The 27,413-nt window shown below is 47.7% G+C and overlaps 1 protein-coding gene across 1 annotated transcript in view; it reads right to left on the bottom strand.

The window, feature by feature from the left end:
* Nucleotides 1–645: 645 nt before the first annotated feature.
* The window catches only part of snd1 (staphylococcal nuclease and tudor domain containing 1), a 1,317,969-nt gene continuing 1,291,201 nt past the window's right edge, over nucleotides 646–27,413 (bottom strand). The window contains exons 23-24 of the mRNA XM_072471188.1: nucleotides 2,612–2,656; nucleotides 646–1,932 (exon numbers count right to left, since the gene is read on the bottom strand). Of these exons, the coding sequence (XP_072327289.1) occupies nucleotides 1,867–1,932; nucleotides 2,612–2,656 (111 nt within the window). The 3' untranslated portion in view covers nucleotides 646–1,866. The remainder of the gene's footprint in view (nucleotides 1,933–2,611; nucleotides 2,657–27,413) is intronic.

Genomic DNA, 27,413 nt, shown 5'->3' with positions numbered 1-27,413 from the left:
TGTGCCTCGTTGATGGTGGATAGGTTTTGGGGAGTCAGCAGGTGAGGTACCTGTGGTCTGCTCTTGCAACCACAGTATTTATATGGCCAGAGCAGTTCAGTTTCTGGTTAATGGTAACCCATAGGATGTTGATAGTGGGGGATTCAGTGAATGCAATGTCACTGACTGCTAACACTAGGGAAAACCAAATACCTACCAGCTACCTTATTTAATAGCAATAAGAGATTTAAATTAAATCTCAAATCACTTTAATTTCCATTATTTTGCTAGTTATGCCATTTTATATTGACCTTACCAGCTGTGCCAATCTTATAAATGCTATCTAAATATGCAGGAAGTGCCTTCCTTCCATCCAATGGCCATTTAAAAAGTCCAAGTTCTGCATTTGCTGCTCTGTATATATCAAACCCAGCTATATCAGTGTCTGAGAAAGTTAGATCGTTTGTATGACACATCCACAGCTTGTCTCAGCCACCCATTCTCAGAGGATGGGAGTAGTTATCCACTTGACTGGGAACATGTCAAAGTGGGAAAGCTTTCTGAACAATGTACAGGGTGGGAATGAGGTCCTGGGCAAGGCATTGCTCCCTGACCACTTAACAAACTAGTGTTGCAGTAAGTGAGGACACCAAAGTGACAAGGGGATTGCATGTTGCCAATGCTACTTTTATTGAGACTGTAAGCATTAAATATAATGACAAGAGACAACGTCAAGTGAGGAAAGGGGGATGGGGAGATGGAAAAAAATCATTAACTGTTTGTTTACAGATTTACAAATGAAAAGAATCACTTGCAATCAAGTCACAAGCAAAATAAAGAGAGAGGCACACAGCTGCCTAATATAGATTCCTCTGCATCAGCTATCTGTACCCACATGTTTTGCTCAAGATAAGCGACTGACTGCTAAACAGACTGTGCACAAACATCAGAGAGTATTCTGTCGGCACTTTGTATCAGATCTGTATATGGTCCAAGCTTGAGCAGACAAAGGACTCCAACACTGAGCAGTTTGGTTAATATATAATTAAGACATTAAAAAGATTAACTCAAGTATCTCCATTTCCCATTTTGTTCTGGTTAACCAACGTCTGTGGTGGTGGGACTCGGGCGGGGAGGCCCACGTACAACAAAATCCTAAACCTGCTTTCATAAATGGGCAAAACACCGAGTTTACACAGAGGAAATTGTTCCGCTTTGTCAGAACGCAACAGAAAAAAAACATCAAATAAAGTGATGCGATATGTCGGGTTCTGAAATTTGGAAACATTTATAAGTCTCACTGGCAATTCCCCTTTAAGACTCCATCTGTCCCGATCTGGAACATCTGCTCCTGAGTTTTTCCTTGAACAGGCTTGCTTTAATTACCTGTCAATCAGATGATGGGCTGTCGGGTCCGACTATGTTGTCAGCAGCCTCTCTGAATTACTGGATCCCATTTGAGATCAACTTGATTCCTTGTCTTACGTGATTGCGAACTAAAAATTTATCAACGTATATATTTCTTTCAAAGCCAATATGAAGGACAAAAATCACCAAATTAACGATGTTGATTTATTCTGCATTTCAGAAGGAATTTAAAGGCGAGAAAAAGAAAAAGAGAATTTCAGGTCAAAGCAGGCAAGTCGTTTTCAGTTCATTTCACAAATTAACATCATCGAACAATCATGATTAGTATCTCAGCTCCTGGCACTGCCAACTGCTCATCTGGCGGTGCAGAGAGACACGTGCAACGAGACTCTGAAAGCCTGAAGGGAGGAAACAGAGAAAGTAGTACCAGAAGTTTCTCTTTTTGTGGACAGGGAGGGCAGTAAGAGAGTTGAGGGGCAGAGGGAAGTTAGTGTGTCGCCGTCATCACGTCTGGATCCTTTAGCGTCTGTAACCAAATTCATCAGCGTCATCAGCTCGGAAATCGCCATAACGCCAGAGGTTCAGCTACAAAGGAAAGACAGCAGTGTCAGCACACGAATCAGTGAAGCCAGTAAAAGGGGTGAGAATTTTAGCACTGAGGCACTAGACAGATTGTGAGGAGAAAGAAAGAGGGAGGAGAGAGTTAAGAGATGGAAGCGAGAAAAAGAGGGAAGGGGACAGTGAGTGGAAGGAAGAGGGAACCAGCGAGAGGAAGGAGGGAAGAGAGAACCAGTGGGAGGAAGGAGGAACTAGTGAGAGGAAGGATGGGAAACAGTGAGAGCGAGGAAGGAAGGAGTAACCCGTGAGAAAGAGGAGGGAAGGGGAAATCAGTGTGAGGAGGGAGAAAAGGAAGGGGACAACAGGAGAGAGAATGAGGAGGAATAGTGGGAGTGAGGAGTGATAGTGAGATAGGGAGGGATGGACAGCAAGCAAGGCAGGGATACCATGATAAGGGAAGGGTGGGAGAATGGAATTGAAGAATGGCGGGGGGAACATAAAGGGAAGAACAGAAAGAACACAAGGAAAGAGGAAGAGAGCGAGCCAGAGAAAGAAGGAGGACACAGAGAGAGGGGGAAGGGTCAGCGACTGAAAGAGAAACTGATTAAACAATTTAGAGCTAGAGAGAGAAAGAGCAAGTGAGAGAAATGCACATGAGAGAGAAACGAAGAGGGTGGGAGAGTCACTGACTCCATATTACTCTTACCCGAGCAGATTTGGCAGCCTCCTGAGCATTCAGGTATTCAGTAATCTGTGGAATAGAAAATCAGAATTTAGTTTAACCATTTTAGAGTTAAAATTCTCATAATATAGTTTAGCAAAAGTCTCGTGACCAGAGCCGCCATTGCTTGTCAGCTTTGCTCGGTGAGAGCTCTCTGTACCAGAAAATCATAGTTCAAATCCCCTTGCAGGCCTTGTAGAGATAGCTTAGGCTGACACTTCCAGACGAAGGAAGTGCTGATCTACTTATTTTTGGATAAGATGTGAAATTGAGATTTCATTTCCTTGACCAAGTGGACATAAAAGATATCATGGTACGATTCAAAGAAAGAGTTTTCCCAGTCAACATTTATTCTTCAACCAATGTCACTAAAAAGAGAGTAATTGGTCATCTGTTTCTTCAGTTGGAGTGTTTAATTGAGAATAATATACATTAGCTGATCCGTGGTATTGCCTGATGTTAATGCTAATAAAGTAGACACGATGGTCTTGGGTTTGATTCCTGTTGTCTGCCAAATCAACTCATCTTAAGTCATGTCAGGGAGAGAAATTATGGACTTTGTGCTTCTCCTGTTTCCGGACTCCTTATGCGCCATCCCTTGTCAATCTTGCTAAAAACAAACTGGGTGTTAGAATTCCCTAAATAAAAATATTTTGACGACATAAGTACTTCAGTCGCTGAACAGCACTTTTGTGAAGTTGTGACAGGCACTCTATAAATGCAGGGTTGTTTCTATTTAAAACTTTTACAAGACACAATTGGACATGAAAGTGAGATAAGTGTCTAACAGGAAATATAAATACAGCATCAACTTCAGATCCAGTCGCACCAACAAGGAACTCAACTGAGCAACTGTATAACTTCTGGGAAAAGTAATCTGAAAACCCAAAGGTGAACATTGCAGGATACGGTACCACACAAATCGCTTTCCCCTAACCTTAGTAATGCATTCTGGGTTTTGTGGTACAATGCCTCTGTCATTAAATGCACAGTGTAAGCTCTGAGATTTGTACATCAGTGAGATGCACTTGTACATCATTGCATGTAATAATCAGTAAATCAGTGGATCAGAAAGGCTTAAAAGTTCCATAAATGCAGCCGACTCAAGTAACATCCTCAGTATACAGTGCTGTCTGAGCCACTCAATTGTGCAATTGCCTGGTAACCCAGCTCAAAGTGAGGCCATATGATGATGCCTCAGTGTAATCGCTGTACCCCGCACCTCCTTGAAGGTTGTGGTCGTGATTTTCTGAATGCTTTACATTGTGCCTCAGGTCTGAAAAAAGCACCTGGCGCGTCCTCAGCCTCAAAAACAAACTCATCCCTAATGCCTCACACCAGGCAAGCAAAGGAGGAGGGACTGGCGAATCGGGCACATCCTACTCGGCCAATTATTAATGTTGTTCCGGAAGTGTCTAAAGCAGCCAATATGGCGCTTAGACAATCCCGATTGACAGGTTACACGCCCAAGGATTGCTGTAGTTCTGGTAGTGAGTCCAGGGCTCCCTAGAGCACTGGCCCTGGTGTTGTGTACCTTATGCACCCGTTCTTCAGGGCCTTGATCTCAGGTAGAATGGATGATGAATGCCAAACCGGCCAGTTTGTCCTGGGTTAAAGAAGGGGGGGTCACCATCCACTAACATAGACCGGACGTGGTCTCTATTTTAAGTGGGATGCTGGTGATATTGGAAAATTCACATTTTGGTGACGGTGGTGGGCTTTCTTGAGCAACTGCTTTTACAATTGAGTATCTTACAAGGGCAAGTAAGAGTCAACCGCACATCATTCTTCTTTGGCTTCACATTGTTGCCGATGATTGACATATGCTGCTCATCTGTTGCGAGTCTTCAAGTTGGAGTACAATTTGAGCATACATTGTTAGTTTGAGTGGGGGCATTGTAGGTCTTCATTTGTTGATGTAAGGGATGCTGCTGCATGCTCCTTCCTGCAAAGGCATTTTTCGGTGGCAATCCGGAGACATAGTTATTCAAATTTCCGTGCTCCAGTATGGAGACTTTGCCACCAAGTGCTTCAGTCCCCTGCAGACTGCTCCTAGTTGCTCAAGTCAATCTGACATTAAAGGACATCTCGCTTGCATGAATGCTTGTATCTTAGTTCCGGCTGCCTGACCAGTCCCTGGTACTATTAAGCTCTTCATTATTTGGCAACTATCATCTATTCTATCGCCTTGGCTTAGCCATTGAAGTTGACATCACTTGAACATTGCCATGATTTCAATTCAGTGTTATTTAGTTGTGGTGCGACTTTGGGCTGACCATCTAAGTCATTGTCAATGGTTTTGCAGGCTGATAATGACCCCAAATTCCTCTATGGTGGTTGAGAAGACTTTTGAATTGATTGAATCATATAATTTACAGTGCAGAAGGAGGCCCGTCAGCCCATCAAGTCTGCACTGGCCCTTAGAAAGTGCTCCCTATTTAAGCCCATACCAACCTCCTATCCCCGTAACCCAACCGAAGGTCACCAGATGGACGCACCAGCAAAATAATCAACGAACAGGAGTTCACATATCAGAAATGAAGAACACAGTGTGGATGTAGAATTACACAATGGTAAGGTATAGAAGATTCCCTTCCTTGAAGGATACTTGTGAACTAGTAAAGCTTTTGCAACATTCTTGCAGCTGCCTTGTCATTATTTTCTGGTACTAGCCGGCACGGTAGCACAGTGGCTAGCACGGTAGCTTCACAGCACCAGGGTCCTGGGTTCAATTCCCGCTTGGGTCACTGTCTGTGCGGAGTCTGCACGTTCTCCCCGTGTCTGTGTGGGTTTCCTCCGGGTGCTCCGGTTTCCTCCCACAAGTCCCAAAAGACGTGCTTGTTAGGTGAATTGGACATTCTGAATTCTCTCTCAATGTACCCGAACAGGCGGCGGAGCATGGTGACTCGGGGATTTTCACAGTAACGTCATTGCAGTGTTAATGTAAGCCTACGTGTGACAATAGTAAAGATTATTAAATGACCAGATTTACTGAATTCAATCTCACAATTTACCATTGTGAAGTGTGAACTCCCAACTCTGAATCTGGCTGGATAGGAGTGTCAGTTAATGTCAGGATGGAGCGAGACTTCTGATTTCCCCCATTGCCCAGTGTTATTTGTGGATCAGTAGTAACGCTCTCACATCTGAGTCTAAAGTTATTAATTCAAGTGTCACTCAAGGACTTTACAAAACCTAAATAACCCAGTACAGCACTAAGGCAATGCAGAATCCTCTTTCCAATGAAATGTTAAATAATTTTCCTTGTCATACCAAGAAGATAGAAAAGAAAAGCTATGTGTCTGTATCATCCTGGATTCTTCATCCAATTATGTTATTGTATGGATGCATAAAGGAGGGGGGGGGGGGGGGGGGGGGGAGAGAATCATTGCAAACACACTTCCTGCATTATGAGTGTGTATAAAATAAACTAACCCTCTGATTGTACGCTATCTCAAGTTTGCTCTCGGGTTATTAATAGAGAATTGGATCATTCCAAAACTGAGGGGTTGGGGAAAATACACCACCACTTGTAAAGGGGAAAATCAAACCACCTTTCTGTTTAGGGATGAATGGTAAGGGAAGAAATCAGAGTGGTTTTAAGTTCAACCACCTCCAGTCCGTAACACTATCAAGTGGATGTAAAGGACCCAGTGGTTAGCACAGTTGCTTCACAGCGCCAGGGACCTAGTTTCAATTCCGGCTTGGGTCACAGACGTGTGGAGTCTGCACGTTCTCCCCGTGTTTCCTCCCAGTCCAAAGATGTGCAGGTTAGGTGGATTGGCCACGCAAAATTGCCCTCAGTGTCCAAAATGTTAGATGGGGTTACGGGGTTAAGGTGGAAGTGAGGGCTTCGGTAGGGTACTCTTTCCAAGGGCCGATGCAGACTAGCTGGGCTGGGTGGCCTCCTTCTTCACTGTAAATTCTATGAACCCATAGCAGTATTTGAAGAGAAAGGGAGTTCTCCCCACTGTCCTGGTCATTATGTATCCCTCAGACACAGTGGGCGAGATTTTCTGACCCCCCACCGGGTCGGAGAATCGCCGGGGGTTGGCGTGAATCCCGCCCCCGCCGGTTGCCGAAGTCTCCAGCACCGGAGATTCGGCGGGGGCGGGAATCGCGCCGCGCCGGTTGGCGGGCCCCCCCGCTCGATTCTCCGGCCTGGATGGGCCGAAGTCCCGCCGATAAATTGCCTGTCCCGCCGGCGTAAATTAAATCACCTACCTTACTGGTGGGACAAGGTGGCGTGGGCGGGCTCCGGGGTCCTGGGGGGGGGGGCACGGGGCGATCTGACCCCGGGGGGGGGGTGCCCCCACGGTGGCCTGGCCCGCGATCGGGGCCCACCGATCCGTGGGTGGGCCTGTGCTGTGGGAGCACTCTTTCCCTTCCGCCTCCGCCACGGTCTCCACCATGGCGGAGGTGGAAGAGACTCCCTCCACTGCGCATGCGTGGGAAACTGTCAGCGGCCGCTGACGTTCCCGCGCATGCACGGCCGGAGATGTCATTTCCGCGCCAGCTGGCGGGGCAACAAAGGCCGTTTCCGCCAGCTGGCGGGGCAGAAATTCCTCCGGCGTCGGCCTAGCCCCTCAATGTTGGGGCTCGGCCCCCAAAGATGCGGAGCATTCCGCACCTTTGGGGCGGCGCGATGCCTGTCTGATTGGAGCCGTTTTGGGCGCCAGTCGGCGGACATCGCGCCGTTTCCGGAGAATTTCACCCAGCGAGCGGGATTCCCCGATCGCCAAAATCACGTTCGGCGATCGGCCAGAGAATCCCCGTTTACGCCGGAATCAGGGGCGGCGCCATTTTTGCGATGTTCCGCCCCCTCAAAGGCAGCATACTCGGGGAGTATGCCGAATGCTGTATGGATGGCCTCAGGACATCACGTGAGGCCACCCGATGGGCCGAGTCCCGGATGGCGTGGGGTGCGTGTGCTCACACCGTTCGGGAACCTCACGTGGCGGCTGCAGACTGAGTCCAGCGCTGCCAGAGTCGGAGGGAAGCCATTCCACGGGCGGTGGGGGGGGGGGCCGAGGCTGGCTACAGGGGGGCAAGTTTTGGCAGGCATGTTGCAAGGCGCAGCCATTCTCTGCCGTATCCGCAGGTAATGCCGTTTACGCTGCGCGGCTACCAGCCCCCCATCGGACGGAGGATCGGTGCGGGCGCGGTGCCGACTTTCCGGTTGTAAGACCAGATCGATCTTGGGAACATAGCCGCATGATTGGAGAATCCAGCCCAATGTCTGGCAACTATCACATTGCTGTTTGTGGGGCCTTGCTGTGTCAATTGCCTGCCTCGTTTCCTACATTACAACAGTGGCTACAAATCAAAAAAGCTACGTCCTTAGCTGCAAAGTGCCTTCAGGTCGTGAAATATTCTGCAGAAATGCAAATGTTTATTTTTTTACCATACAGTATAGATCGATGCACGAAAAGTGGCTACTGAGATGAGATAGAGGGTTGGTATAGATTTCTAACAAGCAGTTAACCGCTTCAGAAGGAAAGGAACGGGATGAAAAATTGATCAAGAAAATTAGCATGAAAGGAAACAAAATTAAAGAACAGCTACATCACTTTTATACAATATAGCTCAGTTCAGAGGTGGCTCACTGGAGCACTCAGGCACTGCCCTTCACTCAATCAAGCAGCTGTAATTCTTTTATTGGACTTTTGTGGAGCTATATTGAAACCTACAAAAATAAAATATCACATTGGCTGGCATATGATCCTTCATTTTAACTGCATGCTCAGCAATAGTCTGGGCTGAGATACAGAAAAGAGACAAAAAGATTGTGCGTTCCAGATGGTGGATTAGCAGGAGGTTTCCCAATATGGAATACAGCCTTCTGGGTATTTCCAAGCCATTTAACAGAGCTGCACTTTTAGAGATGCATCGCAGTGTGTATTATAGGATGTAGTCCTGTCAGTTCGACTGTCAGTGAAACCTGACCATTTGTTGGCTGGCACCAGAAAAATGACTATGAAAGTTGCCAGTCTGTTATAACACACAACTGGTTCACAATTTTCCCTCAGGAAAGAGGGTTCATCACCCCAACCTGGTTTTATATACACGTGAATCAAATCCCTCATGACATGATTTAAGTTTTAGTGTCCTCGTGGAAAACAGGGATGGGAATAAATGCTGCTCTGCCAGTGTTGCCCATATCCTGAGAACAAATAACAGAAAACTGTCTCTTTACTCTATCATTACCCTCAGATGCCTGGAATCCACGTTCTGTAATATGCTCATTGAAATATTCTGCCTTTTCCCCTTTAAATTCACCTCACTGACCCAGATTTTGACACAGCAGCACCTCATATCCTGCACCTCATATTCTGCAGCTCCATCACTTCACTTTCTTCTTGTACCCAAGTGTAGTTATGCAACTGGACTAGTAATCCAGAGATTAAATCCGGGAGTGTGATTTAACGCGCCAACAATAAAGTCCTGTTTTGTACACATATAGCAGGATTTTCTTCGGCACCTGCAGCACCACAAATGACCCCGCTATTAAACAGGGCTCTGGCGTTTTTTTCTGACCTCGGTGATGCCGTGCTTCCCTCATTTCCTGCACTGAGCTCAGCTTGTCAGTGCAGGAAGAGATTGGGGCGCCGGTTTAAATTGCCGCCCCAATCTCTCGACAACGCTCAAGACACCGCACCGCGTCCTCCAGATGGCTCATTTAAATGTTAATCTGGATCTCGCCCAGTGAGGGAAAGATTCAGATCACGACCTCGTTGCATCACCGATTCGGGCTCAATGAGGCCATTCGATCGTGTCCCTTGAATTCAAAACACACTACAGCAGTTGAAAATTTGAACTCCATTTTAAAAATCCGGAGTTTTAAAGTTGGTACTGTAAGGTTTTCGGGCAATTCGGCCCTTTTTGGACTGCCCAAGAATAAAACCCAGAGACTGTAAACTGACTTTTTAGCCAAGAGAACGTAACCAGATTTCCCAGCAGGCTTGGTCCGCTGAGCTGAGTAGGGGCATAGGTATTTACAAACCCCCCCCTAGGAGCTACAAGGAAGAAGGAGCCAGACAACGAGATAAGATCAAAACACAGACAAAGGGGCACGGGAATACACAGGGGGCCTGCCTGCAAGCAGGACAATGGGATGGTCATAGCCCCATGCAGATGTAAATGACCTGGCCTCCACCAGAGCAGAATCCAATTAACACCCCATCAACATAGCAAGGTGAGAATAGCAGCCATCTCCGGAGCAGCTGGAAGACTTTGAAAATCTTCACAAGAGAGCTTAACCTTGTTATCCCAAAAAGCAGACTGTCTGGGCTCAGTATATTGCGCTGGAAAAGCCCCTTGAAGATAAACGGTAGAAAAAACCAAGTTGGAGGCGGACCTGGGGGAGGTACTCCAATCTTGACAGAAGCCACCGGCAGGAACTCACTGGGTGGAGGGGGCGGAGTCGGCGCCAAATTCAAATCGCGGCAGGTCTGCCTGGCTGGAAGGAACGGACCTGCGAGGAAAACCCGGAAGCGAACAGCTCTGACCGGCTCAAAGGGGGCGGGACCAGCGGGAACTTTAAACTTGGACCGATACAACGCAAAGGGGGAGGAAAACCCGGAAGTCGACAGCTCTGACCGGCTCAAAGGGGGCGGGACCAGCGGGAACTTTAAACCTTACCAATTCAATGCAAAAGGGGCTGGCCGAACACAGGAAAAGGCCAGGTAAAACGGATATAAAAGGGGCTGTGTTTCGATTGAGGGTCTCTTGGCTCGACCTCTCCACCTTTGACTTGACCTCTGCAGCCTGTGACTGTAAGTACCCTGCAGCAGCTTGCGAAACTCCCTTGACCTTGATAGTGGTTGAGGCTTTGGGGAAGGGGACTTGATTTGTGTTCTGTGTCATTGCTAAAACTGTGTAACAATAAGATTTTTCGTTGTGTCCGTTATAGTACTTTCTGAATAGACTTAGTTTGTGTTAGAGTTTAAGATTTTATTATAATTTCTTCTGTTTGATGATTTTGACCTGGGTTTTGCAATAAACCTTGATTTGCTGATAATTGGAGTCGTTTAAATTCTTCAATCTCTCACCAGCGATCTCTGACCAAGTCATTGTTAAGATATTCCTCACCTTAATTCCGGGTTCAAGAATCTAGGGTCATCTTGAGCGATTCACTCAGGACAGGCTGCTGGTTAGGTAATAAACAGCAGTGTCCTATTCTCTCTCTTGGGAAAGCTACTCCAGCGAAGTAGGAACCGGGTGGGTGTTGCACCACCGGCAAGAGAGAGAATCACCTGGGCATTGGTAGGGGTCTGGATATCTGTGTGATATAAGCCTCAGGCTTCCGGTTAGGGATAAACGGCAGGCTTGGTTCAGTGCTCTCTTCCGTGGAGGTGTCCCAGTGCGGCATCCCCTGGCCTCTGAAGTTTCAGTGCCAGCTGGAGAGAGACACACACAGATACTCAAACCCCAGATATCGGCCCAGTAGTGGAGTAGCAGAGATGGCACCCTCTACAGTACCAGGAACAGTGCTTACAAAGATATCAGATTATCATAAAACTCATACCAGTTTGCTAATGCCATAAAGCGAAAGAAACCTGCTGTCCTTACCCATTCTGGTTTATATGATTCACCTGAGGAAGGAGCAGTGCTCCGAAAGCTAATGATTTGAAACAAACCTGTTGGACTTTAACCTGGTGTTGTAAGAATTCTTACTGTGCTCAACCCAGTCCAACGCCGGCATCTCCACATCATGGTTTATATGTGACCCACATTTTCTCAGCAGCGGAAACAATTGCTGCTGTGTCCGCAAATCTTCCCAACTCGATGCTAAACACATTTCTCACCGGTATTCTGAACCCAGCTTTCAAAGAAATGTGCAACGGAGTGTCATTCGGAGAACTCCATTGAATCGCTGTAGAGTCAGGGGAAGCCAGGACCTGCGTGCATGTGGTAAAGTGGTTTAGTAGGTGGGGGAGGAGGGTAGGTGGGTCAAGTGGTCAGGTAACTGGCAGGGGAATGAGGTGGGTACATGGGTGCGATGGGTACATGGCTGAGGTTTGTAAGTGGATATCTGAAGATGGGTAAGTGGGAAGGGGACAGGTGGGTACATGGGTGAAGTGGATGTGGGTGAGGTGCATAAGTGGGTAGATGGGTGAGGTGGGTAAGTCAGTAGGTGGGCAAGTAGGTAGTCAGGTCATGGTGGTTCTCGGGTGGTCAGGAGTGTAGTCGGGTGGTTGGGTGGAGGGTAGTCAGGTTCGAGGTAGTTTGGTCAGGTTGGGAGTTGAGGAGTGGACAGGTCAGGAGGGTGATTGGGTTGAGTGGGGAAGCTCAGGTCAGGAGGATAGCCGTGTTCGGGATGGTAATGGTGCTCTGGGGTGGTCACCTTGTGTTCGGGGTAGTCGGGTTGGCAAAGTAGTGGGGGTTTAGGGGGGTGTGATTGGGGGCCAGTTGTGTAGTTATCCAGATATTAGATTAGGTTTTAATCTGCCGAACATTTCTTGGGTAACTACCCTGGTAGGTACCTCAGAACTATCAGAAGTCTGACTCTAGCTCGGAGTTGGAGACATTGGTGGAGAGTCCTGAGGAATTGCCCAAGTTGAAACTTCCAGGGAATTCACAGAGAGGGCCTCCTGTCAGGATTTCAACAGGGTGTCGATATGCATCTCAGTTGTCTAGTCTCTGACAATCCAGAGATTGGAACATTTGGCCCTGTGACTCCAGTTACAAACTAATGTGGCTGAATCGTAACTGTCCTCAAAGGTGACCTAGAAAGATACGCCGCTGAATTAAACCTAACTTCTATTCTGTAAATACAATATCTAACAATGGAGTGGGAGCATCTTTACTACACAGACTGCAGTGGTTCAAAGAAGAGGACCACCAGAACCTTCCAGAACTAATATTCATAGGCAATAAATGCCACCAATGCCCACATCCTAAAAATGATTATTTTTAGAAATCAGCACCATAATGATGCAATTGTGCTCACTAACCATTCAGTGCAGCTCCTTGTCTGTAAAGTGACAGCTTCAGGGAGCTTCTGCACAATTTTCTGTGTACATTTTCAACAGAGGACAGGTTACAGGAATTATTAAATTTGTGCACTTATTCCTGTCTCCCCCTGCAGTTTCAGTATTACAGAAAGGTTATCTAGGTGATACTGCAGTAATCCTTTTACTGAAGGTAAATTAGAATCTGGCCTAGCATACAAATCACTGAGGAGGCAGAATCTGCCACTGAAGCAATGATAATTCAACTTGCAATGATCAAATTAATTGGCTGAGCATGTTGAATTTCCTCAGCTCCGCCCAATAATTGTGAAAATGCAGATTCTGCTATAGAATCTATGCAAAATCCTTAATTAGATTTCAGTATCATGTTTTCAAACTATTAAGGGGAACTGATAGGGTAGACAGGGAGAAATAATTTCCATTGGCTGGGGAATGGAGGACAGAAAAAGCTAAAGGTGTCTGTATATCTTAGATGACTTAATTATCTCAGAAAAATGCAGAGATTAATAGTTCTAAATCTTTATTGACACTTCGGAATTAACAGGAATTTTACACATGTGAAGTTTGAGCAGAGCCCAAAACCTTTCAGAACTTTCAGGGGCGGGATTCTCCACTGGCGTGATTCTCCGTTTTGCTGGCGCCCGGGGGTTTCCCGACAGCATGGGGCTGCCCCACAACGGGAAACCCCACTGACCGGCCAGCGTAACGGAGAATCCCGCCAGTGGGTTGGGGCAGAATTGTGGCACGGCGGGGCGGAGAATCCAGCCCCAGATTTCTCAGCTCACTAGTTCCACCCTAAGGAGTAAACAATCGAGTAAATGTGTAAGGATCAGTGAGCAGACCAACATAATCAAACACAGATCAATTAAACCATTGAACACCATACGCCTTTCAATGGCTGGAACAAGTTTTGATGTCTCTTCCATAAATGGCAATAGATATGTGGTCAATTGTAAATATTAAATCTGAGATTGCTAGATTTTTGTTATCCAAAGGTATTAAAGGATATAGGGTAAAGGTGATATGATGTTCAGCCCAGCCAGCATTTCATCGAATGGCAGCAAAACAGGCTTGAGGGGCTAAAAGGCCTACTACTGTATCTATATTCCCAGGCATCCATTCTTCTATAAACTATCCAAACTTCACAATTTTATAAAATTACAGGCAGTAACTTACTCCTGTGTATCCATTGCATCGTATAAAAATCATCTGTACCCCATGAAAAATCTCACTGTCACTCTCCAGTAGCTGTTATTCCACACATAAATCATCTGTATCTTTCAATTAGCTTCCAGCGTAATACTCGACCTGGACTATCTATAAAGAGGAAGAAGGGAGAGATGGTGAGGGAAGAGGGAGATTCTTTTTTTACAGATTGGACTGGCAGGCCTGAACCTTCAGGCTCTCTCTTGATGAATGTGATTTGACAAATGGTGTGTACATTCATGCCTTAATGTTCAACCGGAAGGGCGTCATTTGTCATGGGCTGGTTAGAGTGAAAGGAAGTTTTGAAGGCCGTCTCAATGAATTCTGGAGTCTAAGTAAAGTCTCCCTAAAAGTAATGTAGTTGCAATGAAACAACAGAATAATTGGACTGCAGCCACACACAAATGTCAATTCCTGGGGTAACTTTCTGAGTAAGTTTATTTATATCGTTATTGGGATATGAACTACCTCAATGCTTCTCATCTCCAAAAAAAAAAAGAGTTTCCATTTATATTTGTGCCGAAATGCAACTTACCTTGTAGTTGAGAGCGGGAAGTTGGGAACTCCAAATTCTGACAAACTTTGGAGTTTCCATGCACGCAGTCCTTTGGGCCAAGGATAAGTCCAGCGTACCAAAGTAGAAAGGAAAAATGACCCGAAAATCTGGATGTGACCGGGACTGGTGTCCTGGGCAATGGACAGGGAGAAGGGATAGGGAAAGATCCCGAAAGTGGAGTCTCAGAAATAAACAGGGACAAGAGGTCCCAATTGAGATGAGCAGAGAAAGAGGCTCCAAGTGGGAAAAGGGCTGTGGCTGGAAGACCTTAAGTGAAAGGGGCTCGGGAGAAGCCTTGAAGATCCAATACAGCAACAGAAGGTTAGTGACTCTATGCTGCGGGCCGTTGGGGAGAAGGCACTCCTTAGAAGCAGTAGTGCTCTGCTAATCGCGGCTGAAGGGCTTAGTTGTGCTCGTCATTTGGTGCTTAGGTGCTGACTCTGGAATCCAGGGGAATGGAATCTCAAGAGACGAGATTGAAATCCTGTGGTTTGGGCCATTGTGTCATCTGAGCTGGAGCAAGTTTTAAGAGAATTCGAAACCTTTCTATTCTCTTTGATGGTGAAGACTGGAACCGCTCAAGCTAGAGATAAAGTTTCAACAAGATTGGTTGACTCTCAGTGTTTACTGATATCCGGGTAGGTTGTTAAGAAATCCATGGACTTTGTCTTGGTTGCATCTGCAATTTACTGTGCAGATTGACCACAGTTTGCCTGTTAATTTACATGTATCTCATATTACCCGTGAATGTTCGAGTATAAGATTGATACTGTAAACTGTTTTATCTTCTTGACCTTGGATAGTAAAGTTCATTTTTGATTGTTTAAAACCCATGGAATCTTGTGGCTTTATTCTCTGAGCAAGTGTCTTCATCTCAAACTTTGCCTACCTTAAATATTATCAGTTCTTAACTAGATCTTAACAAAAACTTGGGGGTCTGGTGCAGGATCATAACTTCTATTCCTTTCAAAAATGAATTGCAAAAAATCTTTACAGTACTTTCAAAATGTAGTAATTGATGCATTGCAGGAAATGTGGCAGTCAATTTGTGCACAGCGAGGTTCCACAAACAGCAACATGACCTGTTTTAGTGATGTTGGTTGCGATTAAATATTGGCCTCGACACTGATTTGTGCTGTGATATGGTTCTGAGACCACTGGCAGGCTCCGCCATCAGGTCCAAATGTCCACTCTTTATTTTATAACTCAAGTAATGAACACTGGCTATTAATCGACTGAGATTTCTCACAGCAAAGCTTGATCATATTCATGGATGCAGTTTTCAGATGTTCACTGGAATAATGAACAGGGACTGAAGATCCAAATGACTTCGCAGAGACCAATTACAGTTGCTCCCATTGACATCAGCTGACTCAATGCAGAACAGGGACCGAACCTAAGACCTTCTGTTCTCTACATTTCATATTGCACTGTGTAGTGCATAACACAATGAGGAACTTGGAGAAGCAGCAATTTGTGAACTTAACACAAATTATTTTGAAGGTAAAATTATTCTAAATGTGCCAACTTCATGGGTTTGACTTCTGCAGCTGTCTTGCAGAAGAGGGCGAGACAGCACATTGAACGGTCACCTGCCTTACCGGGCACAAAAGTGGCTGAAGGGCCAACTGAAAGACATTGCGCCCAGTATGGCACAAAAACCCCTAGTGCCAAAAATTTTTCATCATAAAATAAAATAATCCCATCATTTAACCCAACAGCAATTAATTTGCGTGCATCAGACTGTTCGGATGTGTCGATTTATCAATTGAAAATTGCCTTTTGTCCCTTCCCAGTCTGTTAACAAGCTCCCCAAAGATTTCAACAGGTTGTTAAGTGGAGGGAAGTCGTTTGACAAGTGCCCAGCTCGTCGCCCTCACTTTGAAAATTCCAGCACATCCTGAAGGCATCACAACACTGACACGCCATTGTGGAGTGCAATTTTTAAAGTGCACTTACTCCTGTTCTAGCCCCACGGGCAACTGAAAATGCTGGCCCTCAAGTCTGGCCTTAAAGGTGATGGATGCCTAATTCCTCTGACAGCCTAGGTTATTAAGGCACCTTCTGATGTGGTTCTGAGTCATTGACATCCAGAGGACCATAGATTTGAAATCCAATCTGCCCAGAACTAATTGATTAACACCAACAACTTGCATTTATAAAACTAATTTGTTGTAAAATGTCTGAAGCAAAATTTGACACCGGGCTGCATAAAGAGATGTCAGGATCGGTGACAAAAAGTTTGGTCAAAGAGGTAGGTTTTCTGGATCATAGGTGGACAGGTTTAGGAAAGGAATTCCAAAACATAGTGCCTGTACAGGTGAAGACATAGCCTCCAATGGTGGAACACTGTAAGTCAGAGATGTGCAAGCCGCCAGGATTGGAAGAGGGCAGAGATTGCAGAGGGTTGTTGGGCTGGAAGACATTGCATAGATAGGGAGAGTTGAGTTGATGGAGAGAATTGATGGAAATTTTGAAAGGAGATGTTGCTGGACCAGGAACCAATGTGTGTCAGCAAGTGGGGGACAGGTGTGGGAGTAATGAGTTAATGGGAGACTGTGGTGTCGTGGTATTGCCGCTGGACTAGTAATCCAGACACCCAGAGCGATGCTTTGAGGTCCCAGGTTTGAATCTCACAGCGGCAGATGGTGAAATTTAAATTCAATAAAAATCTGGAATTAAAATTCAAATGATGGCCAAGAAACCATTGCCGATTGTCATAAAAACCCATTTGGTTCACTAATGCCCTTCAGGGAAGGAAATCTGCTGTCCTAACCCGGTCTAGGCTACGTGTGACTCCAGACCCACACAGCGATGTGTTTGACTCTTAGCTGCCCCCTTTGACATGGCCTAGCAAGCCACTCAGGTCAAAGGCAATTAGAGATGGGCAACAAATGCTCGGCTCAGCCAGTGACGCCACGTCCCAAGATTTTTTTTTTAATGGACTTGGGTTCGAGTTTGGCTACAAACAGCAGAGTCTTGGATGACTCAGGTTTGTGGAAACAGGAACTGATTCCTGTGTGATGCTTGCACCAGGTAACCGGTGGCCTCTCTGGGTGTGGGTTGGGGTGAGGATGTAATAATGTAAACTGGCATGGGGTCCTGCTCTGGATTCTTATCCATCCAATGCTCTTTGAAAGCATGAACTCATAGATGCAGATGAAGGCAGGGTCAGAGTTGGCTGTGGTGCCTTCTGCAGTTAAATAACTTGCCACCACTCATCATCCAGGCGTATACATGAAAAATCTTCTTTTGGGTGAGTTAATGGTAAGATGACTATCATCCATGGAATCCAATTCCAGGTGGGGTCAGTATCTTCAGGAGTGGAGAGAAGATTGCCATTATTTTCAGGCTAATGCCTTGAAGAATGTTGCACACAAGTAATGCAAATTAATGAATGGCAATGTGCATTTCATGAGAGAAACGCTTTCCTAAAAACTAGCTCAACTGTTGTAATTAGCTTAAATAGCAATGATAATAGATGCAGTCATTTACATTCACCACTACCGCACAGGTTCCTCTCAATCTGCCCTACTATAAGTCATCTCTGCCAGTCACCAACTACATTAATCATCTTGCACTGGGTCTGTGCGTGCCCAATTCCATAGCAATTAGCAAGTACCCTGTTTCTCAACTCTGTACAGTACTGCTTTAAAATGTAAATTTTGTGTTAAGCATCCTGGGGGATTTGTGGATCCGCACTGGCTGATCATTATTAGAACCTGTTAACTCTCAGTCCCAAAGGTCTTTCCAGTGACTGTCTGATAGAATCTTGGCACAAATTATTACGGGGAAATAGGATAGCTTAGCACTTGATAGCTGGGAAAAAGAAAATATTTGACACAAAATCCAAACTTCTAATGGACAAGCTACATTTAGCCACTTTAATTGTTCACTCGGATTACTTGTGGTATAATTCACTCGGCAATTGAGTGCCAGCTAGTAGCACCACTCACAGGATTAAATTTAGTTTCCTGTAACCAGTGGAGAATCTCCTCCTCCTTTCCAAAAAAGTATCTTGAGTATGTGCAGAAATAAAAGAACCAGAAGATTAGAAGTTTCAATGCTGGAATCTGCCCACGGATTCTGATAATCCCAGGTCTGAACTCACTTGAGTGCCAGTGTAAAAGTAGCTTTGAACACAACAAATGCAAGTCAAGGCCTTGGATATGGACCCAGAGGAGGCAATCCAAAGCTTTATTTATTAGAGGGGAATTAGGAGGACTGCTCCCAAACCCTAATTGACCATAGTAGAGGTTTGAGAACAGGCTCCCTAGTTGGCTCCAGGTTTGATCTGTGGTCTTTTGTTAATCTCAGCAAAGTTAAATGGTTGTAATTTCTGTCCATGGCCACCCGTCCCCTCTTCTGCTCGGAACATGTCTGTGAAGCTTGACTTTAGCTCTTTGGATAGTAAAACAGTCCACTACCATTTCATGTCTAACTCACACTTGAAGAATTGTCAACTGACACCAAAAATGATTTTTTGGTCATTATCACATTGTTGGTTTGTGGGAAATTGGTGTGCACAAATTGACTGCCGTGTTTCCTGACAAAGGTAGCTACATTTCAGAAACTCTTTATTGATGAGAGAGACACTGAAACAAAGTGATGAATGAAACCTGGAGACTTCACTATGGATAAGGATCAAGATGGTTTTAGTTTCTGGGAACAGGTAGAGTTCCAGGCTTAATAATGGTAAAACTTTGAAATGCCAAGTGCAATTTATTTTTGGGAATGAAGCAAAATCTGCTGTAGGATATTGTTAATTTAAAAAATGCTCAAACTTTGAGCCCTCCCAAAATAGTAGGTGAGGGAAGGTGACAAATGGGATAGGGTGTGTCACCCTGAATGTTTTAACAGTTGGCGCAGGTTTGAAGTACAAATCTGCAGTCTGATGTTAAAGCTGTGTTTTCAAACATTGTTGAGTTTTTGGGGATGGGCCTTTACCACCTGAAGTTTCAAAACATGACCAGAGAGCAACTCCAATTTCCCCAGTTTCTCCTTATAACTGAAGTGGCTTTGTGCCTACAAACTCTGAAATTGAGGCACAATCTCTACTGATTGACACCTGTTTTTCAGATATGTTGTGCTCAAATGCAGAAAGGGTAGGAAAGCAGAACTGAGGTAGATCAGCCACGATCTTATTGAAGAGTGGAGTGGATTTGAGGGTTTATGGCTACTCCGGTTCCTATTTCCTGCGAATACTCCTGTGAAAATCGAATTTAAAGAAAACAACAACAAAAAAGAACACAGGCCAGAATAAACCATGATTCGGATACCTCGAGTCAGGCAAAGTACAGATAAATCCCGTTTGTACCAAATGGGTCAGTGCCGAGTTCATTCCTTAAAAAAGAAACTCACCCATTCTGCACCTCTTTCCGAGATCAAATTTGGATGGACGTGCAAGCAGAGCCCTGATGTAGGAAACGCCATCAAAAGATGCATAAACTAATCCTTGGATTAGAACAATAGCACAGAACTAGTCAAAGAAAGGAAGAGAGGGCATGGACAGTACAACACAAAATCCAGTTTCAGGGACGAGATTCTCCGACCCCCCCGCCGGGTCGGAGAATCGCCGGGGGCTGGCGTGAATCCCGCCCCCGCCAGTTGCCAAAGTCTCCAGCACCGGATATTTGGCGGGGGCGGGAATTGCGTCGCGCCGGTTGGCGGGCCCCCCCCCCCGCGCGATTCTCCGGCCAGGATGGGCCGAAGTCCCGCCGCTAAAATGCCTGTCCCGCCGGCGTAAATTAAACCACCTACCTTACCGGCGGGACAAGTCAGCGCGGGCGGGCTCCGGGGTCCTGGGGGGGTGCGGGGCGATCTGGCCCCGGGGGGTGCCCCCACGGTGGCCTGGCCCGCGATCGGGGCCCACCGATCCGCGGGCGGGCCTGTGCCGTGGGGGCACTCTTTCCTATCTGCCTCCGCCACGGTCTCTACCATGGCGGAGGCAGAAGAGACTCCCTCCACTGCGCATGCGCGGGAATGCTCCGCATCTTTGGGGGCCGAGCCCCAACCTTAAGGGGCTAGGCCCGCGCCGGACGAATTTCCGCCCCGCCAGCTGGCGGAAAAGGCCTTTGGTGCCCCGCCAGCTGGCGCGGAGATGACATCTCCGGGCGGCGCATGCGCGGGAGCATCAGCGGCTGCTGACGGCATTCCTGTGCATGCACAGTGGAGGGAGTCTCTTCCGCCTCCGCCATGGTGGAGACCGTGGCGAAGGCGGAAGGGAAAGAGTGCCCCCACGGCACAGGCCCGCCCCGGATCGGTGGGCCCCGATCGCGGGCCAGGCCACCGTGGGGGCACCCCCCGGGGCCAGATCGCCCCGCGCCCCCCCAGGACCCCGGAGTCCGCCCGCGCCGCCTTGTCCCGCCGGTAAGGTAGGTAGTTTAATTTACGCCGGCGGGACAGGCATTTTAACGGCGGGACTCCGGAGAATCGCGGGGGGGGGGGGGGGGGCAACCGGCGCGGCGCGATTCAGGTATTTGCCTTATAATTCAGAATCAAGGGCGAGATTCTCCGACCCCCCGCCGGGTCGGAGAATCGCCGGGGGCTGGCGTGAATCCCGCCCCCGCCGGTTGCCGAATTCTCCACCACCGGATATTCGGCGGGGGCGGGATTCACGCCAGCCCCCGGCGATTCTCCGACCCGGCGGGGGGTTGGAGAATCTCGCCCTTGATTCTGAATTATAAGGCAAATACCTGTTCTCATGCACACGGTAATACAGTTAAACTTTTTTTTAAATTGTACTGGAGTGCTGCAGACCACAGTTGGATGTTGATTATGCTGATAGTGATTTCTGTGAAAGAGACCTGACCTATGTGGCAGCGACAGCCAGGTTCTGGTACTGTCCTAAGAGTTCAATTGTAAGGCTACAGGATTTTAACATTTACAGTTCTTGATTAGATGGCAATCTCGTCTGCCTCTTCAGTTTTCAAAGATGAGCGATCCCTGACTTAAAGGATACCTGGTGCGTTACCAAATCATGCAGACCAGAAATGTGTTACACTTGGCCTTAGTATTCCCATGGGAAGCAGGAGAGAAACTGAACAAGTATTCCGACTTTGATTGCTGTCCAATAATCTCTATTGAAAAGTGCGTATGTGAGAATATCAAGTGAGGGCAGAATCAGAATGGCAACGCTTGAAGTGGGTTGGAGAGGATACCAGTAGGTTGCTGGCTCCTGTTAAATTGTATCCCAGCAACAGACCTTCAAGTGAGGTTATGAGAAAATGGAGGCGGGGAGCCATTGTATTTGCAACAACAAATTGCATTTGTATAGCACATTTAAGATAGGGGCTGGTTTAGCACAAGGCTAAATCGCTGGCTTTTAAAGCAGACCAAGGCAGGCCAGCAGCACGGTTCATTTCCCGTACCAGCCTCCCCGAACAGACGCCGGAATGTGGCGACTAGGGGCTTTTCGCAGTAACTTCATTCGAAGCCTACTTGTGACAATAAGCGATTTTCATTTTTCATATAGCAAAACATGCCAATTGCTTCACAGAAGTGCAATCAAATAAAATTGGACCAGCATTCTTGCAATTTTTCTCTTCCTTTTTGAGAACAGCCCAAAATGGCTCCAGATCAAGCTAGCACATACACAAGCTGGGAGTGTAGGATAAGCTCAGAGATGTGATGAGGATAGCAAGTCTTTCTCTCTCCTGCGCCATTTTCCCACATAAATTTTTTTAAACCCATAAAAACAGGTCTTTTCTCTTTTTTAGAAATTGAGAGAGGGCTGGTTCTGTGACCCTTGCTGCCATTCTAGCTTTCTGTTGAATGGATGGAACCCTCATGGGCATAACAGATGGTAAACATGCCTTTGGGCTTAATAGCCATCCAGAAACATAGAGAATCGAGAATGTGCAGGTTTTTACACAAGAAAATAGATTACTAATGCAGCAAATTACATAATCTAGGTCACCAAAATGAAACAGGAAAATAATCTGATAAAAGGGGGAGAAGTTTAAATTGGTCGGGAGTTTGGTAACTCCAGTTCCTAGTGGCTTCATTGACTGTGAACTGGCTGCATATGTATAATTTGTGTCTTTTTTCATTTATGTGTCTCCTGAGAGATCCCCGACAAGAATGATCACCTGGAAAATGCGGGCCCTGCAGGGGCCTGTGAAGAGGGCAAGGGCTTTTCACATTTGAAAGGTTTAGGGGCCCATCTGGTGTTCCCGCAGGAGGTTCATCTTCGGGGGCAGGACCAGATCAGGTTGCGGAAGGCTTGGATGAGCCAGGTTGTTTACTCAGGGTTCGATAGACGGCAAGGCGGATTGCGATTTTGTCAGCAAGAATGTTTGTTTTCAGCCAGAGACGATCGTGGCCGAGCAGGGAGGGCATTACGTGATGGTTACAGGTACGCTGGAGGGGAAGGCGATGGTGCAGGTGAATGTGTATCCCAAATTGGGATGATGTTAAGTGTTATAACCTGCCTACTTACGATTGGCTGGGGACGAATGACTATCCCACAATCCCATGGGAGTATGAACTTCCCCAATGAGGGGGCGGAGAAACTCCTAGTATAAATAAGCTGGCCAGTTCAGGAACCAGCAGGAAGAAGAAGGTAGCAAGGGAAGTTACTGCTACTGTTATGTATATATTGTTATAGTAAATAAACGTTATTATTTTGTATCCTTAAAACTCGTGCTGGATTCTTTGTGGCCCTTACAAAACTGGCGACTAAGGTAAAAGTGAATAGCTGTCTACACTGCTGAAGCCACCTCCCTGGATTTTTGTTGGATACAGGTTGGAAGTTGTTTTCTATTATACCATGCCTCTGTACGGACGTTTGGGTGTTTTTGATGCTGCGCTGGAAAGCTGGAACCAGTACACACAACGGATGTGTTACTATTTCCGGGCAAACAATATCACTGAAAACGAGCGCCAGGTGGTCATATTGCTCACCGCCTGCGGGCCGCATACGTTTGGGGTGATTAGGAGCCTTACGTACCCAGCTGCGCCGGACACCAAAACGTTTGACGAACTTGTGAATATAGTGGGGCAACACTTTAACCCAACCCCGTCCACGATAGTCCAGCGTTACCGGTTTAATACCGCTGAGAGGACCCCTGGAGAATCCCTTGCCGATTTTTTATCCAGGCTACGTGGGATTGCAGAATTCGGTGACTATGGTGAGACCTTGTCAGAAATGTTACGCGACCGTTTGGTTTACGGTATTAACAATGCAGCAACCCAGAGAAAGTTGTTAGCGGAGCCAACATTGACTTTTCAACAGGCAATACAAATAGTCTTGTCCCGAGAGAGCGCAGAGCGAGGAGTACAGGAGCTACAGGGAATGGAAGTGCATGCCTTGGGGCGCAACCCTTTCCGCCCAAAAACGTCCCCCCGCACTCCTGCGGTACCTTGGGCGAGGCAACGACCGGACCGACGCCAGTGGCCATCGGACATTCCTCCCCGAAGGGAGCCTTCTCCAGAGCCAATGGATGAGGAGCCATGTCCGTGTCAGAATTGTAGGCGCCGACCCCGTCGCGGACGACGGTCCTGGGGACGCCAGAGGCATCATCGTTCCGACCGAAACTGGGACCAGCCCAGGGGCCGTAACTGGGACCAGCCCAGAGGCCGTACCTTCCATGTGGATGAACCTGCGGCGACCACTCCCGAGGACGTGGAGACGAAGGACGACTGCCTGCAGCTGCATTGTGTGGCAGCTCCCCGTGTGGCCCCCATTAAGGTGACAGTACGGGTCAATGGCCACCCGCTGGAGATGGAGTTGGATACTGGCGCAGCGGTCTCCGTGATCGCCCAGAGGACATTCGACTGCATCAAGCAGGGTATACAGACCCTTACATTAACTGACTCACAGGCCAGGTTGGCCACCTACACGGGGGAACCACTGGACATTGCAGGAACTACAATGACCCCTGTTGTCTATGGACGCCAGGAGGGGCGTTTCCCACTTATCGTAGTGCATGGCCATGGGCCCAGCCTGTTGGGTCGGGACTGGTTGCGCCATTTGCGGTTGCAATGGCAGCACATCCTCCAAACAGTTTCTGGAGGGTTGACTGAGGTGCTAGGACGATACCCAGAGGTATTCCAGCCTGGTTTGGGGAAAATAAAAGGGGCCGTAGCCCGTATCCAAGTTGAACCAGGAGCGACGCCGCGCTATTTCCGGGCGCGCCCAGTGCCTTACGCTTTGCTCGAGAAGGTAGAAGGGGAGCTCACTCGTTTGGAGAGTTTGGGTATTATCAGGCCCGTCCGTTTTGCTGACTGGGCAGCACCAATTGTACCAGTAATGAAGCCAGATGCCACAGTTCGCTTGTGTGGCGACTATAAACTTACAGTGAATACAGTTTCCCGACTCGACTGATACCCAATGCCTCGCATAGAGGATCTCTATGCGAAACTTGCAGGTGGACTCTCATTCACAAAATTAGATATGAGTCACACCTACCTGCAGTTGGAGCTGGACCCTGCCTCCCGACCATATGTAACAATTAACACACACCGGGGCCTGTATGAATATACACGGTTGCCCTTTGGAGTATCCTCTGCCTGCGCAATTTTTCAACGTGTTATGGAGGGCATTTTGAGAGGTTTACCACGTGTGGCTGTCTACCTAGATGACGTGTTGATTACAGGGACGTCGGAGCAAGAGCATTTGGAAAATCTGGAGGCTGTCCTTAGACGCCTTTCGGAGGCTGGAGTCCGTTTATGTCACACAAAGTGCGTATTTCAGGCAAAAGAAGTAGTCTACCTAGGTTATCGGGTGGACCGCGAGGGTCTGCACCCCGTCGCAGAGAAGGTACGTGCAATTCAACATGCCCCCACCCCGACTGACACTTCGCATCTTCGTTCTTTTCTCGGTCTCGTAAACTATTACGGGAAGTTCCTCCCCAATCTGGCAACTACGCTGGCCCCCTTGCACCTGCTGCTAAAGAAAAATCACACCTGGGTTTGGGGTCAGCCGCAAGAAACCGCTTTCCGGCGGGTAAAGCAACAATTGTTGTCGTCTGGGTTACTAACCCACTATGATCCGGGAAAGCCTTTGCTCGTCACATGTGATGCATCCCCGTATGGTATTGGGGCTGCCCTGTCCCACAAGATGGAGAACGGGGCCGAGCGACCGATAGCTTTCGCCTCCCGCACATTGACTGCAGCGGAGAAAAAGTACGCGCAGATCGAGAAGGAGGGCCTGGCAGTGGTTTTCGCGGTGAAACGCTTCCACCAGTATGTGTACGGCCGCCATTTCACTATCGTGACTGATCATAAGCCCCTGCTGGGACTCTTCAGAGAGGATAAGCCATACCGCCCATTGCTTCTGCACGGATCCAGCGCTGGGCTTTGTTGCTTGCTGCATATGAGTATTCTCTGGAGCACAAACCAGGTACGCAGATAGCAAATGCCGACGCACTGAGCCGATTGCCTTTATCGACCGGCCCCATGTCGACCCCCACGACCGGTGAGGTGGTTGCAACCCTAAATTTTATGGACATCTTGCCTGTCACGGCATCACAGATCCGTGAGTGGACCCAGACGGAGCCAGTCTTGTCAAAGGTTCGGCACATAGTCCTGTATGGTGGGCAGCATAGACAGCTCCCAGGCGAGTTGCGGGCATTTCCCTCCAAGCTGTCAGAGTTCAGCGTGGAAGACGGCATCCTCTTGTGGGGGACGCGTGTGATTGTCCCGGAAAAAGGCCAGGAGCTGATATTATCAGACTTGCACAATGGGCATCCGGGCGTGACCAAGATGAAAATGTTGGCCCGGAGTTATGTCTGGTGGCCAGGCCTCGACACCGACATTGAGAAGGTGGCCCAAAACTGCTCCATTTGCCAGGAGCATCAGAAGCTTCCGCCGGCCGCGCCCCTACATCACTGGGAATGGCCAGGGCGGCCTTGGGCACGCTTACATGCAGATTTCGCAGGCCCTTTTCAGGGATCCATGTTCCTTCTATTAATTAACGCCCAGTCCAAATGGCTGGAGGTGCAAAAGATCCAGGGACAACGTCCTGCGCAACAATTGAAAATATGCGTTTATCATTTAGTACGCATGGCCTCCCCGAGGCGCTGGTCACGGATAATGGCACTCCATTCACGAGTGAGGAGTTTGCTAGGTTTACAAAGATGAACGGCATCCGCCATATCCGCACTGCCCCTTACCACCCGGCTTCAAATGGGTTGGCAGAGCGTGCAGTGCAAACATTCAAAAGAGGCCTAAAGAAGCAGTCTTCCGGATCAATGGACACGAGACTGGCTCGCTTTTTGTTTACGTACAGGACCACCCCCCATGCAGTGACTGGGGTAGCTCCCGCAGAACTCCTAATGGGCCGAAGACTTCGCACCCGCCTTAGTATGGTCTTCCCGGACATTGGCGCAAAAGTACGCCGCACACAAGAACGGCAGGGACAGGGATTGTCTCGGCATCGTCCGATTCGGCAGTTTGTGCCCGGTGACCCAGTATTCGTGCGGAATTTTGCTGGTGGTGCCCAATGGGTTCCTGGTGTAATCTTTCGCCAAACGGGCCCTATATCTTACCAAGTGCAAGCCCAGGGTCGTCTCCAGCGAAAACATGTAGACCACGTCCGGTCCAGAAGATCATCCCCTCAAAAGATTCCCCGCCCCCGGAGCTCATTTCAACAGCCGCAAAGACCAGAGACAAGGGAAGGTAGTCCTCAAAATCTTCCACTGGTGCCTCACTCGAAGCCTGCGCAGGTCGTTACGGGACCGAATGGAGATAGAGACGCTGACATGACGGAGGCAGCAGACTCTGACTCCGAGATGGAGACACAGGATGAATCAGAGGGGGAATTCTCGGGTCCACAGGCCGTGGATGTACAACTGCGCCGTTCATCACGGAAGCGCCGGTCTCCGTCTCGTTACACGCCGCCTGATCCAGCGCCGCGTGCAAATGGCGTCCGGCCTGCGGCCAAACGAGTTCGACGCCTTCCTTCGCCAGGGTCTTCGGTGGATTCCTTGGACTTTGGGGGGGAGGGATGTTATAACCTGCCTACTTACGATTGGCTGGGGAATAATGACTATCCCACAATCCCATGGGAGTATGAACTTCCACAATGAGGGGGGTGGAGAAACTCCTA

The sequence above is a fragment of the Scyliorhinus torazame genome, chromosome 13 (genome assembly GCF_047496885.1).
Source record: "Scyliorhinus torazame isolate Kashiwa2021f chromosome 13, sScyTor2.1, whole genome shotgun sequence".
Classification (NCBI taxonomy): domain Eukaryota; kingdom Metazoa; phylum Chordata; class Chondrichthyes; order Carcharhiniformes; family Scyliorhinidae; genus Scyliorhinus; species Scyliorhinus torazame.
Note: the sequence above shows the minus strand (reverse complement) of the source record. Positions and strands in the feature narration are given on the sequence as shown.